Genomic DNA, 18,660 nt, shown 5'->3' on the forward strand with positions numbered 1-18,660 from the left:
AGTGCTTATCAAACCACAACCCCAAATTTAGAGTTCTGGGCTTGGGTTTTGCTTCTGAATTATCAATTCCACCCCCTGGCTTCTATTCCTGGAGTGATTTCCACTGCTTTTGGTGAAGGTCTGACTCACCACAGGGATGGATGGGTTCCAGTGGATCCCACTGTGGAATATTGGTACTTCCAAGGGCAGGAGGAGTATGTGCAGATGCCCACAAGCTGGGCTGGATTTATTTGTGGTTAAATAGAGATCTGGAGGGTTGACATGTTTATATTAGCAGGATAAGGGCAAATCCTTCAGATAGAGCAGTTTTTTTGTCATAAATGGCTTATCTGTAATCTTTTTTTCTTTCTGGTTTAGTCCAGCAATCTGCTCATATTCCATTTCTCTCTGCTAGCAAGTGCATGGAGATAAGGGCATAGCCAATACCAATTTCTGTAATAAACCAATATTATTATGATTTTTAGCCTAGAATTTTGGAGAGCAGAGCATTGTTAAACCCCCCAAAACACAGAGCTGTGGCCCTGTGGCTGCTTTCACAGCCCGTTTGTTGCAAATCCCTCCTGCCTTTTCTCCAGCTTAATTTGGAAACTTCCATAGTCCTGGGCAGGAAAGGGGGCTTGGCTTGGTGGGCAGGCCCTGGCACAGGGTGCCCAGAGCAGCTGTGGCTGCCCCTGGATCCCTGGCAGTGTTGGATGGGGCTTGGGGCAGCCTGGGACAGTGGAAGGCGTCCCTGCCATGGCAGGGGATGGAATGGGCTGAGCTTTAAGATCCTTCCAGCCCAAACCATTCCAGGGTTCTGTGTCTCCATGCAATGGAAAGGCTCTTCCAGAGCTTTTCTGTGCTCAGCTGTGTCCCCTCAGGAGCAAGGGACATCCCAGGAGCTGTGCTGGGTGTGTTCAGGGTTTGCACTGAGCTTTAACACGCTGCAGCCTCCTGGCTCTGGTGTTAAAAACACGTGGAGCAGCATTCCCCACTGCAGCATTGTCACACACAGTGTGTTCCCAGCAGGAGCAGGGAAAGGGCTCCTTTGTCTTGCAGGGGGTCTGTCCCAGCTGCCTGAGCCCTCCCCTCCCCAGCACCAATCCCCCAGGGTTATGGGGTTAAAGCCTTGAGAGGATTAGGCAGCAACGAGCAAGTGTGAGCCTGGCACGGGCTGCTGTGGAACTCACGGCATTTGGGATGGGGCTGGGATATGCCCAGCTCTTTCTCTGCCATGACAATCACAGAAATTGGTGTTTTAGTCAAGCAAGGGCTTGTCACCAACCCTGGCCACTGTCCTGCAAGTCTGAGTGTCCCCAGTTGCAGCTGTCAGTGGAAAAACTTGGTTTATTGGGGTAAAAAATCACCATGAACTTCCTAGTGGTGCCTGGGCTGTTTCTGTCCTGTCCTACTCTGCCAAAATGGGCACATCACTCACTTGGACATCACTCCCTTGGTGGGGTGGGTTGACCCTGGCTGGACACCAGGAACCCACCAAAGCTGCTCCATCCCTGCCCTCCAGAGATGGACAGGAAAAGAAAATATAACAAAGGGTTCATGAGCTGAGATAAGGACAGGGAGAAATCACTCATCAAATACCATCATGTGTAAAACAGACTCGAATTTGGGATATTAATTGAATTTATTACTGAACAAATCAGAGCAGGATAATGAGAAGTAAAATCAGACCTTAAAAAATCATTCACCCCCCATCATCCCTCCTTCCCCAAGGCACAGGGAGATGGGAGTGGGGGTTGTGGTCAGTTCATCAAAAATTGTTCCAACCACTGCTCAGGGAGAGGAGTCAGAGTTCCCTTCCCTGCCCCAGTGTGGGTCCATTGCACAGGAGACAGCTCTCCCTGAGCCTCTCCAGCCTGAGTCCATCCCATGGGTTCTCCAGGAACTGCTGCCCTGTGTGTCACTGCTGTGAGGTCACTCCTTCAGGCACAGCCTGGGTCCCTCACAGGGTCACAGATCCAACCAGGACCCCGCTCCAGCATGGGCTCCATGGATCTGCAGGTCCCTGCAGGATCCTGTCCCAGCACAGCTTCCCACGGGCTCACAGCCCCTCTCAGGCACCCCCTGCTCCAGGCCTGGGCTGCTGCAGGGGCTGCAGGTGCATTTCTGCACCTCCCTGCCTTCCATGGGCTGCTGGGACACAGCTGCCTCCCCATGGGCACAGAATCTCGGGGTCATCCCAGGAATCTCAGGGGAATCTCAGCTCTGGTGCCTGGAGCAGCTCTTGGCCCTGCAGAGCTGTTCCTCTCCAGTGTCCTCACCTCACTCTTCTCTGCACTCAGTTCACTGCCCCATCCCTTTTTTGTGTTTTCCCTCTCAAATCTGGTATCCCAGAGGTGCCATTCCTGGTGGGGTCAACCTCAGCCAGCAGCAAGTCCATCTTGGAGCCACCAGGGATGGGCTCTGCTGGACATGGGGGAAACTTCCAGGGATGGGCTCTGCTGAACCTGGGAGAGGAGTCCAGGGATGGGCTCTGCTGAACATGGGAGAGGAGTCCAGGGATGGGCTCTGCTGGACATGGGGGAAACTTCCAGGGATGGGCTCTGCTGGACATGGGAGAGGATTCCAGGGATGAGCTCTGCTGAACCTGGGAGAGGAGTCCAGGGATGGGCTCTGCTGGAATGGGGGAAACTTCCAGGGATGGGCTCTGCTGGACATGGGAGAGGATTCCAGGGATGGGCTCTGCTGGACATGGGGGAAACTTCCAGGGATGGGCTCTGCTGGACATGGGAGATGATTCCAGGGATGAGCTCTGCTGGACATGGGAGAGGAGTCCAGGGATGGGCTCTGCTGGACATGGGGGAAACTTCCATCAGCTTCCCACACTCCCTTGCCAAGTGCAAACCCCATACTCAGAAGGAGGATGTCCTGGATGCAATGCCAAGGCTGCTGTGGCCCCTCTAACCTCTGTCTGTCTGTTCCCCCAGGTCCCACCCCCACGAGCTGGCCCTGGGCTCCGAGCTCAGCCACTCCATTGTCACCGTCATCAGCGGGGAGGAGCATTTCGAGGATTACGGGGAGGGCAACGAGGCCGACCTGTTCCCAGACCCTTTGTGTAATGGGGAAAGCAGCTTTGGCAGCTCCTCCTTCCTCTCTCCCAGGTAATGCCCAGCCCTGGTGCTGCTTCACTCTGCTCTGTGGGACTGGGGTTTCCTTGGGATTTGCCAGCCTGGCAGACTCTGGATCCAAGGGGATAATGGGCTTGGAAGTGGAGGAGGAATTCCCCCCCTCATGGTTCCTTTCCCTGGTCAGTGCCTGTCCTGTGACACCCAGCAGGAGGTGGAAGAGCTGTCTGCATTTCCAGTGTCACACTCTCCCTCACTGAACCTTCCAGGAGAGAAAATCACCTGCAGCTTTACCCCTGATCCTGCAGGATTACTCTAATGGTTTTTCCCTCTTTTATTATTTTGGGCTTTGATGCAATGTTTGGTTGGATTTGCATGAGCTGCAGCAGCATTCCTTCTCTAGGGATGTGCAGAGCAGGAAGCAGGCTGTAGCATTTCCTCCTTGCTTTAGGGTCTGAAACCAGGAAAAAGTCCATTTTCCAGTCTGAGCAGGATGGGCTGAGGAGCTGGTGGGGTGGTACACACCCTATCAATACTTACTGTCTAAAGAAAATTAGTAAAAGCTGGAATATCATCAGTGCTGCAGCCCACAAAGTGTCTGGGATGACAGGTAACACTGGGAATGTGTTCCTGCATTGGAGGCACAACTCTGCCAGCAGGAGTGTTCCCTGCCAGCCACACACCGGTGCTAAAGACAAAAATATACTTCTTTCTCTTTGGAGTGACACATCTGCGCCTTTCTGCAGCCATGTAAACTTCCCAAAACTTCTTTTTTTTCCCATCTTCCTGTTTTTCCCAGCTTCCCAAACCCTTCACGGAGTTTAGACAATTCTGGGTGCACAGGGCTGGCAGGGAAGAGCAGGTCAGGGCTCATCTCTTTTTGGCTGGTGCAGCAGCAATGTTGGAGGTGTTAATGGCAAATAGGAGAGTAAAGAATCCCCAACCTTTCCCTTTAGGAAAGCAGTGCTCCAGCACTGGGATACCCTGCACAGTCTCTGATCCCTGCTTGTCCTTGGCTTGCTCCATACAGGAATGTGGGGCTGGCTGTGCTGGTGCTGTGGCACAGGAAGAACTCTGATTAAAACCCAGCCTTGGTGTTCATTTTTCCTGCCAGCCTCATCCAGAAGGCTCCTGGCAAGAAAATACCCAGCTAAAGGAGCTTTTAAATCTCTTGAACTTTTTCTTTACCATGAGGCCAGAGCTCCCAGTTTCCCCACGCTGCCAGTGTTCCAATCTTGCTCTGCCAGGGCAGCATCTCTGCTCTGCTCTGTCTCTGGATCTGATCCACGCCTTATCCCATCTTCCCTGTGCTGGGAGGGGCTCCCTGGGCACGTGGCCACACAGGTTGTGGTGGTTTGTGCTGGAGCTTCTCTGCTGGGGCTTGCTGGGGAGGGAGGCTGCAGATAAACCCTGCAAAGCCTCTGGAGTCAGGAACGTGGGGCTCTTGGAGCTGAAGGATTTCCTCATGCCTCTCAGGCCTAGCCTTCCCTTGGATTATTGTTGTGTGTGTGAAATCCTGCCCTAAACATTCCCTGAGTCTGTGCAGCTCTTCTGACTTTGGGTAGGAAGGGACACAGGGAAGGGCTCCCACTGCCAGAGGGCAGGGATGGATGGGATATTGGGAATTGGGAATTGTTCCCTGTGAGGGTGGGCAGGCCCTGGGAAGCTGTGGCTGCCCCTGGATCCCTGGCAGTGCCCAAGGCCAGGCTGGGCAGGGCTTGGAGCAGCCTGGGATAGTGGAAAGTGTCCCTGCCATGGCAGGAGTGGAGTGGGATGGGCTCTAATGCCCTTTCCCATCCAAATCATTCCATGCCTGAGCAGCCTCAGGGTGTTTAAACACACCTGAGGGGACACAGGCTGTCCCTGGTTAACGGCCACATTACCACAGCCTCTTTCCATTCCAGGAATCTCTAAATGGGAATAATTTCTAGAAATTCTCCTGCCACAACTCTAGAAGATGAAGACAAACCCCAAGAGCCTTCAGGGAACATTGGGGTGCAGTGCTTTCCTGCTCAGTCCTTGTATTCTTCTTTGTGATCTCTCCTCTTGAGCCTTCCCTTGCATATCCATCCAGTGGAAAAGCCTCTTTGCAGTTCTCAGTGGGACATAAAAGGAAAAGCTCCTTGAGCCCATCCCAGCCACCAGGAAGGACCTGGGGAAGGCAAATGATGCTCCAGGAGATGGAGGGAGGCCCAGGGAGGCTCTGTGTTGTACAACCACAGAATGTGCTGAGCTGGAGGGGACCCATCAGCATCCTGGAGTGGGTGGGGACAGCCCAGGGCTGAGCTCTCACCCACTCCAGGGGCAGGGAGCCAGGGCAGCCCGAGGCCAGCAGGATCTGCACACACCCCAGGAGCTGCCAGCCTGGCCTGGGGCTTCTCCTCCACACTTCTCTTCTCATGTAGATTAATGCTGGTTAAATTTGGGTTCCCACCTGGCCCAGGCTGCACCACCTGGGAAGGGAATGCACCCAAGAGCACCCAGAAAAGGGACATCCCTTCCCCCAGGTGCCACACAGCTGCTGTCACCTCTTCCCTGCACAAACCCTGAGCCACAGACCTGTCTGCTGCTGGGAGAAGGTTATCCCAGGGCCACACCTGCCCTGAGGGGCAGAGGGAATGGTTTGCAATTGATTTTTTTTTTTTTTCCCAAGAATAGGAAGAGATGATAATTTGGCATTTGCTGGTGTCCAGCCTGTCTGAGGGGGCTGGGGAATACTGTACAGACAGCACAGCCTCCAGGCCTGACCCTGGGCTGGGGGCTGGGCCAGGGCACCCTCAGGATGCCCCAGGCCAGGAGTTTCTGGTGTGTTTGTGTATCCCAGGATTCACTGCCCCTCCCTGATGCCTGTTGGGTTTATCTTGCTTGTGTTTGCTCACACCTTTACCTGTCTCTCTTATGGAACTGCTTTGGTTTTTCACTATTTAACCTTTCTTTGTTTCACATCCGTGGCTTCCAGAAGCACAGGAAGGGTTTGTGGAGTCTGGCCCCAAATGAACACAAACCATTTGCAGCTGAGAATCCTCTCTGTCCTGCCCAAATCATGAGGAAATATCTCCCAGCTTCCCAAGCTGTGAAATACATACCCCCATGGCCCTTCCCAAATGGCATTCCCTGCAGGAGCACAGCACTGCTGCTGGGCTGTGCTTTGGAGGAGTGAGGTGTTAAACTGCACCTATCCATTTCATCTTGGCTTAAAAGTGAAAAATTTCCAGTGAAAATCTGACTCTCTGCTTTACTAAGGCAGGTCTGCAGCAGCACAGCTGCTCTACTTTTAAAGCATCCCATTGAAAAGTGGGACACTGACCAAAGGATCATGGAATCCCACAATATCCTGAGTGGGAATAGACCCACCAGGATCATCCAGGGCAGCTCCTGGCCCTGCTCAGACACCCCAGCAATCCCACCCTGGACATCCCTGAGAGCATTGTCCAAACACTCCTGGAGCTCTGGCAGCCTCAGGGCTGTGCCCATTCCCTGGGGAGCCTGGGCAGTGCCAGCACCCTCTGGGGGAAGAACCTTTTCCCAAAATCCATTAAAATCCCCCTTAGATTCAGCCCTGGCCCACAGCACCCAGTCCTACAGTGTGCAAGTTCATTCTGCACTTACTGAGGCAAACCAGGAGCATCCTGGGACAGATTGCCTGGAAAATCCTGTTGGAAAATAAACTTTGCAGTGGTGTAGGTTTGTGGGAAGCACTTACCTCACCTGCCCTGGGCTCCTGGGGATTGAGATTGGCTCAGGGGTTTGGAAATGTGGGCCAAGCTCAGAGCTGCTGGGAGTCTCTGGAAGGAGAGTGATGGAAATGTTGCTAATTATCAACTATATAAATTCTGTTGAGCAATTACAAATTATCAATTAGCTACATATTGTTATAAACTAGTCTAAATTAGAAATTTTCTATATATTATTATCAGCATCCCCACATTGGTTTTAATTTGGCCTTGAAAACCATGGTGGGGGGCAACCCAACCTGCCCTGAGATTTTAATTCAAATTTCATACCTCCCACCAAAACCTCCCCTACCTTGAGGTATCCTCAGTATATATAAATTCTATTGAGCAATTACAAATTATCAATTAGCAGTATATTGTTAAAAACTAGTCTAAATTAGAAATTTTCTATATATTATTATCAGCATCCCTGCATTGGCTGATAATAATATATAGAACATTTAATTTGGCTTCGAAAACTATGGTGGGAGGCGACCCAACCTGTCCTGAGTTTTTTAATTCAAATTTCATACCTCCCACCAACAATCCCCCTACCTTGAGGTATCCTCAGTATATATAAATTCTATTGAGCAATTACAAATTATCAATTAGCAGCATATTGTTAAAAACTAGTCTAAATTAGAAATTTTCTCTATATTATTATCAGCATCCCCACATTGGTTTTAATTTGGCTTCGAAAACCATGGTGGGAGGCGACCCAACCTGCCCTGAGATTTTAATTCAAATTTCATAGCTCCCACCAACAATTCCCCTACCTTGAGGTACCCCCAGCTTGTGGAAGCCACGGCTGCAGCTGCTCCCTGTGCCTTCTGTGCTGTTGACATGACCCTTGTGATCTCTCTAGCACCAATCCCCTCGCTGCCAAACTGCACAGCATTCTCGCAGATGAAGCTTTTGAGTTTTACTGTAGCCAGTGCCACAAACAAATCAACCGCCTCGAGGATCTCTCTGCTCGCCTCAATGATCTTGAGATGAATAGGTAACTGGATGTGCATGGCCATCCCAGCCTGGGAAGGATGTTCTGCCTGGGGAGGCTCTCCTTGTCTGCAACAGCTTTTCCCTCTGTGTGCTGGTGGGGAGGGGATGAGTTTCACCCAGCCACAGGAGGCTCTGGAGGTGTTTGAGGTGGTGGGGAGCTCATGGAGGGTGAGCAGGAGGAGCCTTTGATGCTGGCAGACAAGGAGAGCATTCCCTGCTCTTTGCATGCCTGTGCATGGTGGGTTCCATGGGAGCAGTGAGCTGCCCATGTGTCACTACAGGACACAAAACAACACAACATGCACACACTGCTGTTCTCAAGGTGAGAAAAGGGGAGTTTATTTTCTGACTCTAACATTTATAGATTTCTAAAAAAGTGCCAGTGGATTGGAGGGTGACAGTGCCAACTCTCCAATGACACTGGACAAACTAACAGTCTATCAGATTTTTCTTCTTTTGTAAAAGAATGCAAGCCAATAAGTTATTTACAGAAAGTGGGCGAGAAAGTTCATTACAAGAATGTAAACATCAGAAGGCTTAGAAAATCTTAAAAAATCAGGGTGACAGCCATGCACAGTATTTCTGTCACCAAGGAAAGACTGGGAGTGGTGTGCAAGGGGAGGAACAGCCCATCCTCCCGCTGCAGGAACAACCTGAAGGCATCAGCCTGCTCCACAAGGAGCAGTAAAGTCTCATCTCACCCAGCTTCACCCACAGCCTGCCCACCCCGGTGTCACCATGGGCTGGGGAGATGTGACAGACACCAGGAACATCAGGAGGTTTTGGATGGAGTTTTGGAGGTCTCCCAGGCAGCAGCTGGATGTGGTGTCTGACTAGTGGAGAGGGATTTCTGCCTGTTGATTTGTTCATTCAGAGCTGGTTGCAGCCCTCTGGGTGGAAGGATGGTGGCATTGGTGATAAATCTTTCTTCTCCTGGCTGTTGTGGCTATTCAGACCTGGTGTCTGTCATGTTCTTGGTCTCTGTCTGTCCTTTGCAGGGACAGTGTGATCTGGGAGCTCTCCTGGTCTATGGGAAGAGAACTGCAAAACAAATAGGAGCTTGAATTTCATTCTTTTTAATGAGAAAAAAGGTCTCTCCCTTTGTTTTTCTTGGCTAAATAGTTGGTTTTGCTGTTGGAGGCCTTGAGGGTCAGTGATGGGTCTCAGGTTATGCAGGTATTAAGGAGAACACTGGTTTTCCCTGGAAGCCCCACTCCATTTCAGGTTTTCTCCCCCACATCTACCTAACACCTCAGAGCCTCCTGTGATGGGTGGGATTTCCTGTGGAGCTTCTCTGTCCCATCATGGCGGGAATTCCACAGGCTTTGGTTTGCCCTGTGAGTAGGTGCAATTCCTCCATCTGTGTTCAGGGCTCACCAAGTGCACATTTACTGGGAATACATTCCAAGGGCCTGTGTGGAAGGGGCAGTGTCCCCTGTTTGTGTGCTGTGGATGGGAGGTGTCCTGTGCAGTGTGTGGGACATGCAGGACCTGCTGCTCCTCCCTGCATCACCACTGATGTGAGGCCCTTAGAGAGGGGACAAGTCCTGGAGCAGCAGGAACTGGACCAAAATCTGGGACAAGCCTGAAGACACCTCCTCCAGAGGATTCTGGCAGCTGGGATGAAGCCCAAAGCACCCCAGAACAGCCTCACTCATAAGAACTGTGGACACACAGACAGTGTTTTATCCTTGGAACAAACTGGGGAGCTTGCTCCCAGCATTGGGGTGCAGCCTGGGAAAGCAGGGAAGACTCCTCCAGGAGCTTGGCATGAAGTGCTTTGTGCCTCTGTTTTGTTCCAGTGCCCTTGCTGGTGTCTCAGCCTTTGGACACTGCAGGTGCCATCGCTTCCCCAGGAGATTTTTCCAGAGGAAAATATTTTCCCCCCAGTGCTGGGGCCATTCCTTACAATTCCTGGCAAACACCAGGGCCTGACCTCCTCCCCTTGGGCGCCGAGCTGCCTTGAAGCCCAGCCAGCAGCAGCTCTTGTGCTCCCTGGAAGTCTGGGATTTGAGGATGCACTTTGACCCAGGGCTGGTCACCCTGACAACAGCCCCCAGTCAGGTTTGGGGGTTACTTTACAAAGCAAATTGTCCTAAGCTATTTTTAATCCCTCCTTCGAAGAACTCGTGTTGCAGCTTCAGGCAGGAGTGGACTTCCAGAGGATTTTATTTGTTATTTTTTTCCTAAAACTGAGCTAAGCACCAGGGAATGCAGCTGCTGCTTCTTGGACTGGAGCTGAGTGAGGATTTGGTGTGGCCCGGTGGCATCTTGTGACACCAGCGTGGGTGGACGATGAGGAGTGAGATCCAAGCCCTGTCCACTTCCCCAGCACCAGTCAGGAGCAGAAGACTGGAAGGAGCATCTCAGCAAGGAGCTGCTTGTGGAAAAGGCTGGTTCTTCTCAGCAGGAAGAGCCTGCAGCCTGTCCCCTGCAGGTGGGACACGGTGACACAGCCCTTGGCTGCTCGTCCTGTGGTGACACTGATCCCTGACCGCTGTGGCATGGTGGCAGCTGGCTCAGACGTGGATCCAAGGAGTGATTCCTGTCGCTTATCCCTGAAAAGGAGAGAAAGCTTATCCCCCTCCCCAGCCACTGCAACAGTGCCATGCTCAAAATCCAGACAGGGACACCACCAACAGCTCCTAAAGCCTCTGGGCTAGGAGCAGGCAGCATTTCCTGGTGACCCAGAGCCCAGCAGTGGCATGGTGGCTGTGGAAGGGCAGGAGGATGGATTGATCAGTGGGATCATGGCAGAAGGATGGATGTGCTGGTGTTGCCCAGTGCAGGGGAGCTCTGGGGGTGGCAGGGTGGCCTGGGGAGCCCTGGGTGCAGGACATGTGGCTCAGTGTGCCATCAGCACCGGGCTGCAGCCGCCCCAGGCTCCCTGCTATTCTTAGCTCTTTCCTTGGGGATCAGTTTTCAGGCAGGGATCAGCAGGAGAGCAGAGCGTGGCAGGGGGCAGCGAGCTCTCCTCCAGCATTATTCCATGTGCTTTGTTATTCCTTGTTCTTCAGCACAGGAGTGGCCCCTCTCCTGCCCTTCCCAGGGGTTTGGGGGTGCATGCCAAGGGCTCCCTGCCAGAGCAGAGGATGTGCCCCGGATTCCATGCAGTTTCCTGTTTCCCTGGCTCTCCACTGTCAGCTTTTCTAACTCTTTCCTGTTTTTTCTTCATTTTGCAGCCCCAATAAAAGACTTTCCAGCAAGAAGGTGGCAAGGTAAGCTCATACTCCTGTTGTTGTTTGCTTGATCCGTGTGAGCTGCCAGCTCCATGGAAGGAAAACTCAAAATAAGCTTGGAGGGTTGTATTTCTGGATATATTCCATAGTGCTGGGGAAAAATGGGTTTAATTCTGAGATCTTTTTTCTGGAATGGGGGTTTCTCACTTGTGCACACAGCTGGAGGCTGCTGGCAACCTGATTCCTTCCAGGAAAAATGGGGGGGCTTTTCCTCATGGTCTGTCCTGCCAGGGCCATAGCAGGGGGCACATGGAGCAGGGAAGGAGTCTCTATAAGGACATACCCCTCTGGGATATGTCCCAGTCTGGGATCCCTCCCAGTATCACCGTGTCTGTAGAGTTCTGCAGGACCAGACCAGTCAGTTCCCCCACCTGGAGGGATTCTCCAGCACCCCCAAAATTCCAGTTGCCTCAGACATCTCTTGGTCCTGTTTCACTTCATTCCATGTCCTCCTCAGCACTTGGCTTTGTGGGAGCAGCTCCCCCTGCTCAGTCAGGGGCTCTGGGACACCTGGGTGGGCTGCAGATGGCTCTGATTGAATTTTAACCCTGGTTTAGCCCTGGTTTAAACCTAGGTTTAATGCTGTGCTGCTTCTGTCCTGCACAACCACCTTGTGTGATGTCAGTCACCTTTTCTGTGTGAGCATATCCCCAGGGATATTGGATGTACTGGATATATCTAGGCAGATCTCTGGAGCACAGGGTCCTTCCCTCCCTTCTCAGTGTCACCTGGTGCTCACCTTTCCTCTCCCAGCTCCCCCATCCCTCCTATCCCATGCCATCCTGATTTTAAGGATAAACTGACACTTACCTCACTGTTCTGCCTCTGCCACACTCAGGAGGGAGATTTCCCTCTGCTCTTGTTGGATTTCTCCCTGCAGCAGGACAGGGACACTGTGGAGGAGCAGGGAGCCCAGTTGGGGAATGTTGCTGTTCCTGACACTCTCTCTGCTCCCTGTGCTGACCAAGCAGCTTCCCTGCACCTCTTCCTCCCACTGTGCTCTCACACCTTTCCCTTCTCCATTTTTCCTGCACTCAGCAATCTCCCCTGGCACAATTCCCCTCCTGGAAAGGAAGCAGAACCTTGATATTACATTTCCTACTTCCACTCATCTTACTTTCTAGAGCTTTGTTAAAAACACTGGCAGGAAGGAGGGCTGAGGGGAGCAGCCTGTCCCAGGTTTCCTGTTTTAGGACTCGTTTTTGTCCCGTGCCTAGCACAGATAATTTTGGGAGGATTTGAGTTAAACTTTTGTGAACAGAGATACCCTATCTTATGGGGGATTGAGCCCTCCTGGCCCTTTGCTTTTCTGAGGCAGCAATGTGTGGGCTTGTGTAAATATTAGTTAATTCAAGAGCAGTCAGGTTTGGTTTGTGATAAGGAGGGAGATAACAGGGTTTTGCCCAGCCAGATCCTTAAGCTCAGCCCAAAGCAAATCCTTTGTTGCAGATACTGTAATTAGTGAATAATCCCAAAACATTTGCTTTTGGAAAATTGATTTTATTTTGGTAAGAGCTCTTTCCTCATTTTTCTTATCCGGGTTCTGCTCGTGCCAAGAAATCTCAGCTGCTTAAGCCCTGTTGTGCTTGGCACCATTTAAATGACAAATGTGCCTGAGACTTTAAAATCTAAATATAAACTGAGAGTGAGGATGTAAAATCAGGCTGTGGTCTCTTGGTAAATGCCAGTTGTGCTTAGTGAGTCCTGGCATGAACACACTGTGGAGTGGGAGGATTTCAAGAGCCAATGGTACAAATTCCTGGGAGCAACAGAACTTTAAAGAGACCTCTGGGGTTTTGTCATCCATCCTCTGCTCAGAGCAGGAGAGCAAAGTGTTCTTCTCCTGCCTGGGGTGCCAGGGCTGGAACACACCCCCTTTCCAGGGCAGATCCACAGCCATGCTGAGGGAGCAGCCCCTCTCCAGGGTGTCCTTTGGTTTGTCACAAAGCTGGGGACGCCGAGCAGCCCCTCCTAAGGGTGTCCTTTAGCTTGTCACAAAACTGGAAACACCAAGCAGCCCCTCCTCAGGGTGTCCTTTAGATCGTCACAAAGCTGGGGACACCAAGCAGCCCCTCCTCAGGGTGTCCTTTAGCTTGTCACAAAACTGGAAACACCAAGCAGCCCCTCCTCAGGGTGTCCTTTAGCTTGTCACAAAGCCGGGGACACCGAGCCGCCCCTTCTCAGGGTGTCCCCGGCTTTGTGACAAGCTAAAGGGCACTCCGGGAAGGGGTTGCTTGGTTCCCCCTCCTTGTCACAAAGCTGGGGACACTGAGCAGCCTCTCCAGTGTGTCCTTTAGTTTGTCACAAAGCTGGGACACCGAGCAGCCAGGATCTCCTTTAGTTTGTCACAAAGCTGGGACACCGAGCAGCCAGGATCTCCTTTAGTTTGTCACAAAGCTGGGACACCGCTGTCACGAGGCCTCGTTAATGATTAGCTCATTAACTGGGCTGGGGGGGTCACAGCAGCCTCAGGGGGGTTTGCCCCCCTCCCTCCCCTTGCACCCCACTTCTTCCCAGTCTTATCAGCCCTGGCAGTACTCTGGCCTTTGCTGGATAATGCACGGCCTTGGGGCTGGGCTAAAGAAGGAAAGTGGGAAGCGGGAGCTCTTATCTCTCCCCATTCCAAAGAGCAATCAATGATCGCGGTGTGAAGTCCCGGCCCCGTGTCCACGTTGGAGCGCTGGATTTCCCGGGACAGCTCCGTGGTGAGGGGACAGGCAGCACTCGGAGAGCAGATCCTCTGGAGAGGCTGAGGAGGGCGGGAGGTGGCGGCGGGGCCGGCCGCTGTCACCTGGTGTCGCCATGGTGCCGGTGCTGGGGCTGATGCCGCTGCTGCTGTGGGTCGGGGTGGTTTGTCTCTGTTTCAGGCAGCTGCACCAGACGAGCTCGCTGGCCGTGGGGGTGATGGAGGAATCCTACCGGGAGAGCCTGGAGTGCACCGACGAGGACATCACCGACAAGGTGGGGCCTCCTCCCCGTGCTGGTGCCCTGAGCTTTGCTGAAATGTTGAGAGGAAAGGGGTTCTAGGGTAAAGTCTGTGGTACCCTGCAGTGTTCCCAGGCAGGATCAGGGTGAAGCTCCTCCCTTCAGATGAGCCCTCGCCATGGAGGGGATGGAGGAGCAGAGCAGCGCTCCAGGCGCTCTGCAGGGTCAGGAGGTGACACTGCATCTTCTCCAGGGGCTGTGGCTTCCCCCAGAGTGCTGGGAGGAGGAATGGGCTGTTCACAGGCAGCATTTTCACTTCTCCTTCACACAAGAAGATGTTCTGCTTTTCTGAGGCAGCCCACCCAATGTGAAAGAGAAACTTCCTCTCCTTGGCACACTCTGCTCGTGCTGTCACACTCTGCTCGTGCTGTCAGGGTAGGGTTGGTTTTGTGCTGATGCTGATGGATTTTCCTGTGGTATTACAAGAAAAGAGTTGTAGGATAAGATGGGAGCACAGGAAAGATTTTGTCTGAGTATTCCTAGTTAAAAAACAGGGAAAAGAAGCTAAGATTGTGTAGATGTCTACTGAAGTCCTGAAATTCCTTGGAAATGGCCTTTCAGCTATGGAATATGAATGTCCTGAGGAGCTTGGTGTGGAAGAGAAATGTGTATGTGTGTAGCTGCACTCAGAAATAATTATAATGCAGGGAAAACCTTTGAAAAATAAATAAATAACAACATTTTTCCAAGGGGAAGTTGAATAAAATAGATGAGTTCTTTAAGGCATTTGACTTGAGAAACTTCTGATGGGAAGACCTTGTGTGTCTGCATGGCCTCTTTAATTCTCCCATGTCTCCTGCCCTTCTCCCAGAGCCAGGGTTTGGCTTTTCCAGGCATGCTCCTCATTTCTTCTCTCCCTCAGGATTGTTTTATATGGAATGTGAATGAATTAAATGCAAATACATCTGGAATAAACCCTGTAGAGGTACAGGGAGAAAATCCTCACCTCTGTTCCTTCCCCACCAGCTGCCATTGATCCCTCCATCTGTAAATTCAGGGTTTCCATCCTGTTCCAGGCAGTGGGGAGTTATCCAGCCTCAGTGCTGCACATGGAGCTCTGGGGATCCACCAGGATCTTTCCCTCTAGATTGCTTTTAGGATGCTATCAGGAAGGGGTTGAAGAAAGGAAAGAGTGAAGTGTTTGACCCCAAACTGGTTCGCAGGAGCCGTCAGAACCTGGGAAAACAGATGGAAAAGGATGTTTTAAAGGGATGCTGATACACAAGGCATGACTGCTCAGTTCCAGTGGGAGCCCTGCTTGTTTGGGGATGCTGTGGGGGCTGCTCTGGGTTTGGGGCTCCCCAGAGGCTGATCCCTGTCCCTGCTGCAGGTGGTGTTCCTGGAGAAGCGGGTGACAGAGCTGGAGAAGGACACGGCTGCCAACGGGGAGCAGCACAGCCGCCTCCGGCAGGAGAACCTGCAGCTGGTGCACAGGTGAGAGCCTCACCTGGGGGCCTTTCCCCTCCTCCTGCTTCAGTCCCTTCCCAAATCCAAACCACAGCCCTTTCCTGGGAGATTGACTCCATCCCAGCTGGGAACAGGGCACAGCGACATGGAGATTTTCTATTTTATGGGCTTAAGTTCTCTGGAGCTCCAGGACTTGGCTTTTGGTGGTTTTTCCATGTGGCTTTTAATTGCTGGAGCTATATCAGGGAGGGTCAGGGTAGAGATCAGGAAAGGTTCTTCCCCCAGAGGGTGCTGGCACTGCCCAGGGGAATGGGCACAGCCCTGAGGCTGCCAGAGCTCCAGGAGTGTTGGGACAATGCTCTCAGGGTGGGATTGTTGGGGTGTCTGTGCAGGGCTGGGAGTTGAAATCCATGATCCTTGTGGTTCCCTTCCTACTCAGGATGAGGTTTTGTTGTTATTGTCGTTTGTCTTTTGATTTGGTTTTTTTTTTAATTGCTTCCCTGCTCCATGTGTCCCTCCCAAAAAGTCTCTGGAACTCTGGGTCTTGATTTTTTTAAAAAACATTTATAGTTATTTATAGTTATAGTTATAGTTATATAGTTATATCATGGTTATATTTAGATCATGGCTATATTTATATCATATCATATTTATGTTTAATATATTTTCCTGCCCCAAATGGTCCCTGGAGCTTGCCTCCTGCTGGATCCAGGCCAGGGTGCAGCCCTTTGGATCCCACATGATGTAATCCCTGTGTGTGCTAATCTGCCAGGCTCCTCTCTCCCAGCATAGCTGTACCCTGGGCAGATAAAGCCAGCAGAGTTTATCTATAGGGCTGTAATTCTGTTAAGTAACAGTCCTGTCAGGGAACTGAGCCACTCAAACAAAGGTTTCCCTAAGCCCTGATAAACTTGAGAGTGAGGGAAATGTTTTCACTTCAGCAGCTTGGCCTGGAAGTGTCAGCTGGGTGAGCTGTGTGCTGGGGAGGGTGGGATCAGCTGGGAAAAGCCTTCTCCTGGGAAAAGCCACTGCAGAAATTCCAGCTCCAGCCCCATCCCTGCAAGTTCTCATGGCCAGGTTGGACAGGGCTTGGAGCCAGGCTGGCAGAGCTGGGGGTGCTCACCTGGAGAGGAGAAGCTCCAGGGACACCTCAGAGCCCCTGCCAGGGCCTGAAGGGGCTCCAGGAGAGCTGCAGAGGGACTGGGGACAAGGGATGGAGGGACAGGACACAGGGAATGGCTCCCACTGCCAGAGGGCAGGGATGGATGGGATATTGGGAATTGGGAATTGTTCCCTGTCAGGGTGGGCAGGCCCTGGCACAGGGTGCCCAGAGCAGCTGTGGCTGCCCCTGGATCCCTGGCAGTGCCCAAGGCCAGGCTGGGCAGGGCTGGGAGCAGCCTGGGACAGTGGGAGGTGTCCCTGCCATGGCAGGGGTGGCACTGGATGGGCTTTAAGGTCCCTCCTAGCCCAAACTATTCTGGGATTCTGTGATCTGCAGTTCTGCTGACACACAGGGAAGGGTGACCTGCAGATCCCCTGGTTTTTGTTGTCATCACAAGAGAGTGAAAAGAAGAAGGATTGAGGCTGTTGCCTTTTCTCTGTGCAATGACACCACTTCCTGCTGGAAACAGCTGAAGGAGGATTTCTCTGCCATGACTGCTGCAGGTGGAACCACAAACCCTGGGATTTGTGTTTGGCTTAGAAGCTCTTAAAGGTCTTTTGCAACCTCAGTGACTCTGAGATTCCCATGAAGAGATGTCTATGTGTGTGGCTGCACTTGGAAATAATTCTAATGCATAGAAGACATTTAAAAATAATTAAAAATAGACTTCTTTCCCAGGCTGGAATTTTAATAGCATACTTGTGTTCCTTAAGGAACCTGACTTGGGAAACCTGTGATGGAAGAGGTGCTGCTTCTCCTGCTGCATGTGCTGGGATGCAGTGAAGCTGTTTGAGATGGTCATTGCTGTGTTTTCCCTGGAAGCTTGTTCTGTTTTACCATCTGCTTCTCCCAGCTCACCTGAGGGGTGGGAGAGGGGCTGGGAGGGGAGTCTGGTCCCTGCCTTGGGATGGCAGCTGCTCCTCAGGGCAGTTTAATCCCCTCTTTGTCCTCTCTGCAGAGCAAATGCACTCGAGGAGCAGCTGAAGGAGCAGGAGCTGAGGGCTGACCAGACCCTGCTGGAGGAGATCAAGAAGCAGAGGGAGCTGCTCAGCAAAATGGAGAGGGAGAAGAGCATTGAGATCGAGAACCTGCAGGCCAGGTGGGGCTGGGGGGGCAGCTCTCCTGGAGCCAGCCCAGAATCTGTGCCCAGGCAGCCTTGGGGGCACACAGGGAGGCAGGCAGGGAGTTTAATGGGTTCAAGGTGACTAAAATCACCACAAACCCTGAGTTTTGGTTATTTCCACCTTTGGCCCACAGACCTAATCTTGGGTTCTTTATTTGAGCTGCTCTGATGCATTTTAAGTTGAGTTTCCACCCTTTATCCACATGCCTGTCCTGCAGTGAGGGGATGAAGAGGGGATTTGTTAATGCTGCTTCCCATAAATGACCCCTTGGGGTATTTTTGATGCCCAGATGTTTTTCACCTTGATGGAAACAGGCAAAGAGCTGGGAAAGAGGCAGAGTGTCCCAGCCAGGGTGCTCTATGCTGCCTGGTGGATTCCAAAGGCAGAAGTGGGGTGGGAGAGGTGTCAGGTATTTGACAGGGCTTTTCCATCTTCCCCAAAGTGTTTTGCTGTTGTTCATCCCTTGCAGTCCATGGGAGGTGAGGACAGTGGGGTTCTACCTGGGAATGCAAACCCAAAGCCCTCTCTGACCCCCTGCTCTGTTGTCTCTGCTGCTGAGGCTTGTCCAGGAACAGAAAAACCCTTGGAACAAAGAGTAGCACTGGAGCTGATGGATGTCAGGGTTGTGTAGATGCCCCTCTCTTTCCCCTGGCAGCAGAAATATCTCAGGGTTTGCCTTGAACACGTGAATCCCTGATGGCTTCCCTTGGGTTTCATATTCCTGGGGAGGTTTTCTCCCTGTGTGGGATGCTGGGATGAGTGTCACACCCGTTCCCTCTGCAGGCTGCAGCAGCTGGATGATGAGAACAGCGAGCTGAGGTCCTGTGTCCCCTGCCTGAGAGCCAACATCGAGAGGCTTGAGGAGGTAAGGCCAGAGGGTGCCTGGTTTGGGGATGAAATGCTGTTTTTGGGGTGAAATTCTGGCTTTGGTATGAATTTTCATGAACACAAGATCCATTTAATGTAACA

At 52.0% G+C, this 18,660-nt stretch overlaps 1 protein-coding gene across 3 annotated transcripts in view; it reads left to right on the plus strand.

Annotated features, from left to right (window-relative positions):
* Positions 1-18,660, plus strand: part of RAB11FIP3 (RAB11 family interacting protein 3) — an 80,902-nt gene that overhangs the window by 56,644 nt on the left and 5,598 nt on the right. For 2 of the 3 annotated variants that reach the window (XM_059484445.1, XM_059484447.1), the window contains 7 exons: positions 2,925-3,098; positions 7,641-7,775; positions 10,957-10,992; positions 13,881-13,974; positions 15,329-15,432; positions 17,526-17,666; positions 18,475-18,556. In XM_059484445.1, the coding sequence (XP_059340428.1) occupies positions 2,925-3,098; positions 7,641-7,775; positions 10,957-10,992; positions 13,881-13,974; positions 15,329-15,432; positions 17,526-17,666; positions 18,475-18,556 (766 nt within the window). The remainder of the gene's footprint in view (positions 1-2,924; positions 3,099-7,640; positions 7,776-10,956; positions 10,993-13,880; positions 13,975-15,328; positions 15,433-17,525; positions 17,667-18,474; positions 18,557-18,660) is intronic. The other variant, XM_059484446.1, reaches the window with a different exon arrangement.

Source organism: Ammospiza nelsoni, chromosome 17, assembly GCF_027579445.1.
Source record: "Ammospiza nelsoni isolate bAmmNel1 chromosome 17, bAmmNel1.pri, whole genome shotgun sequence".
Classification (NCBI taxonomy): domain Eukaryota; kingdom Metazoa; phylum Chordata; class Aves; order Passeriformes; family Passerellidae; genus Ammospiza; species Ammospiza nelsoni.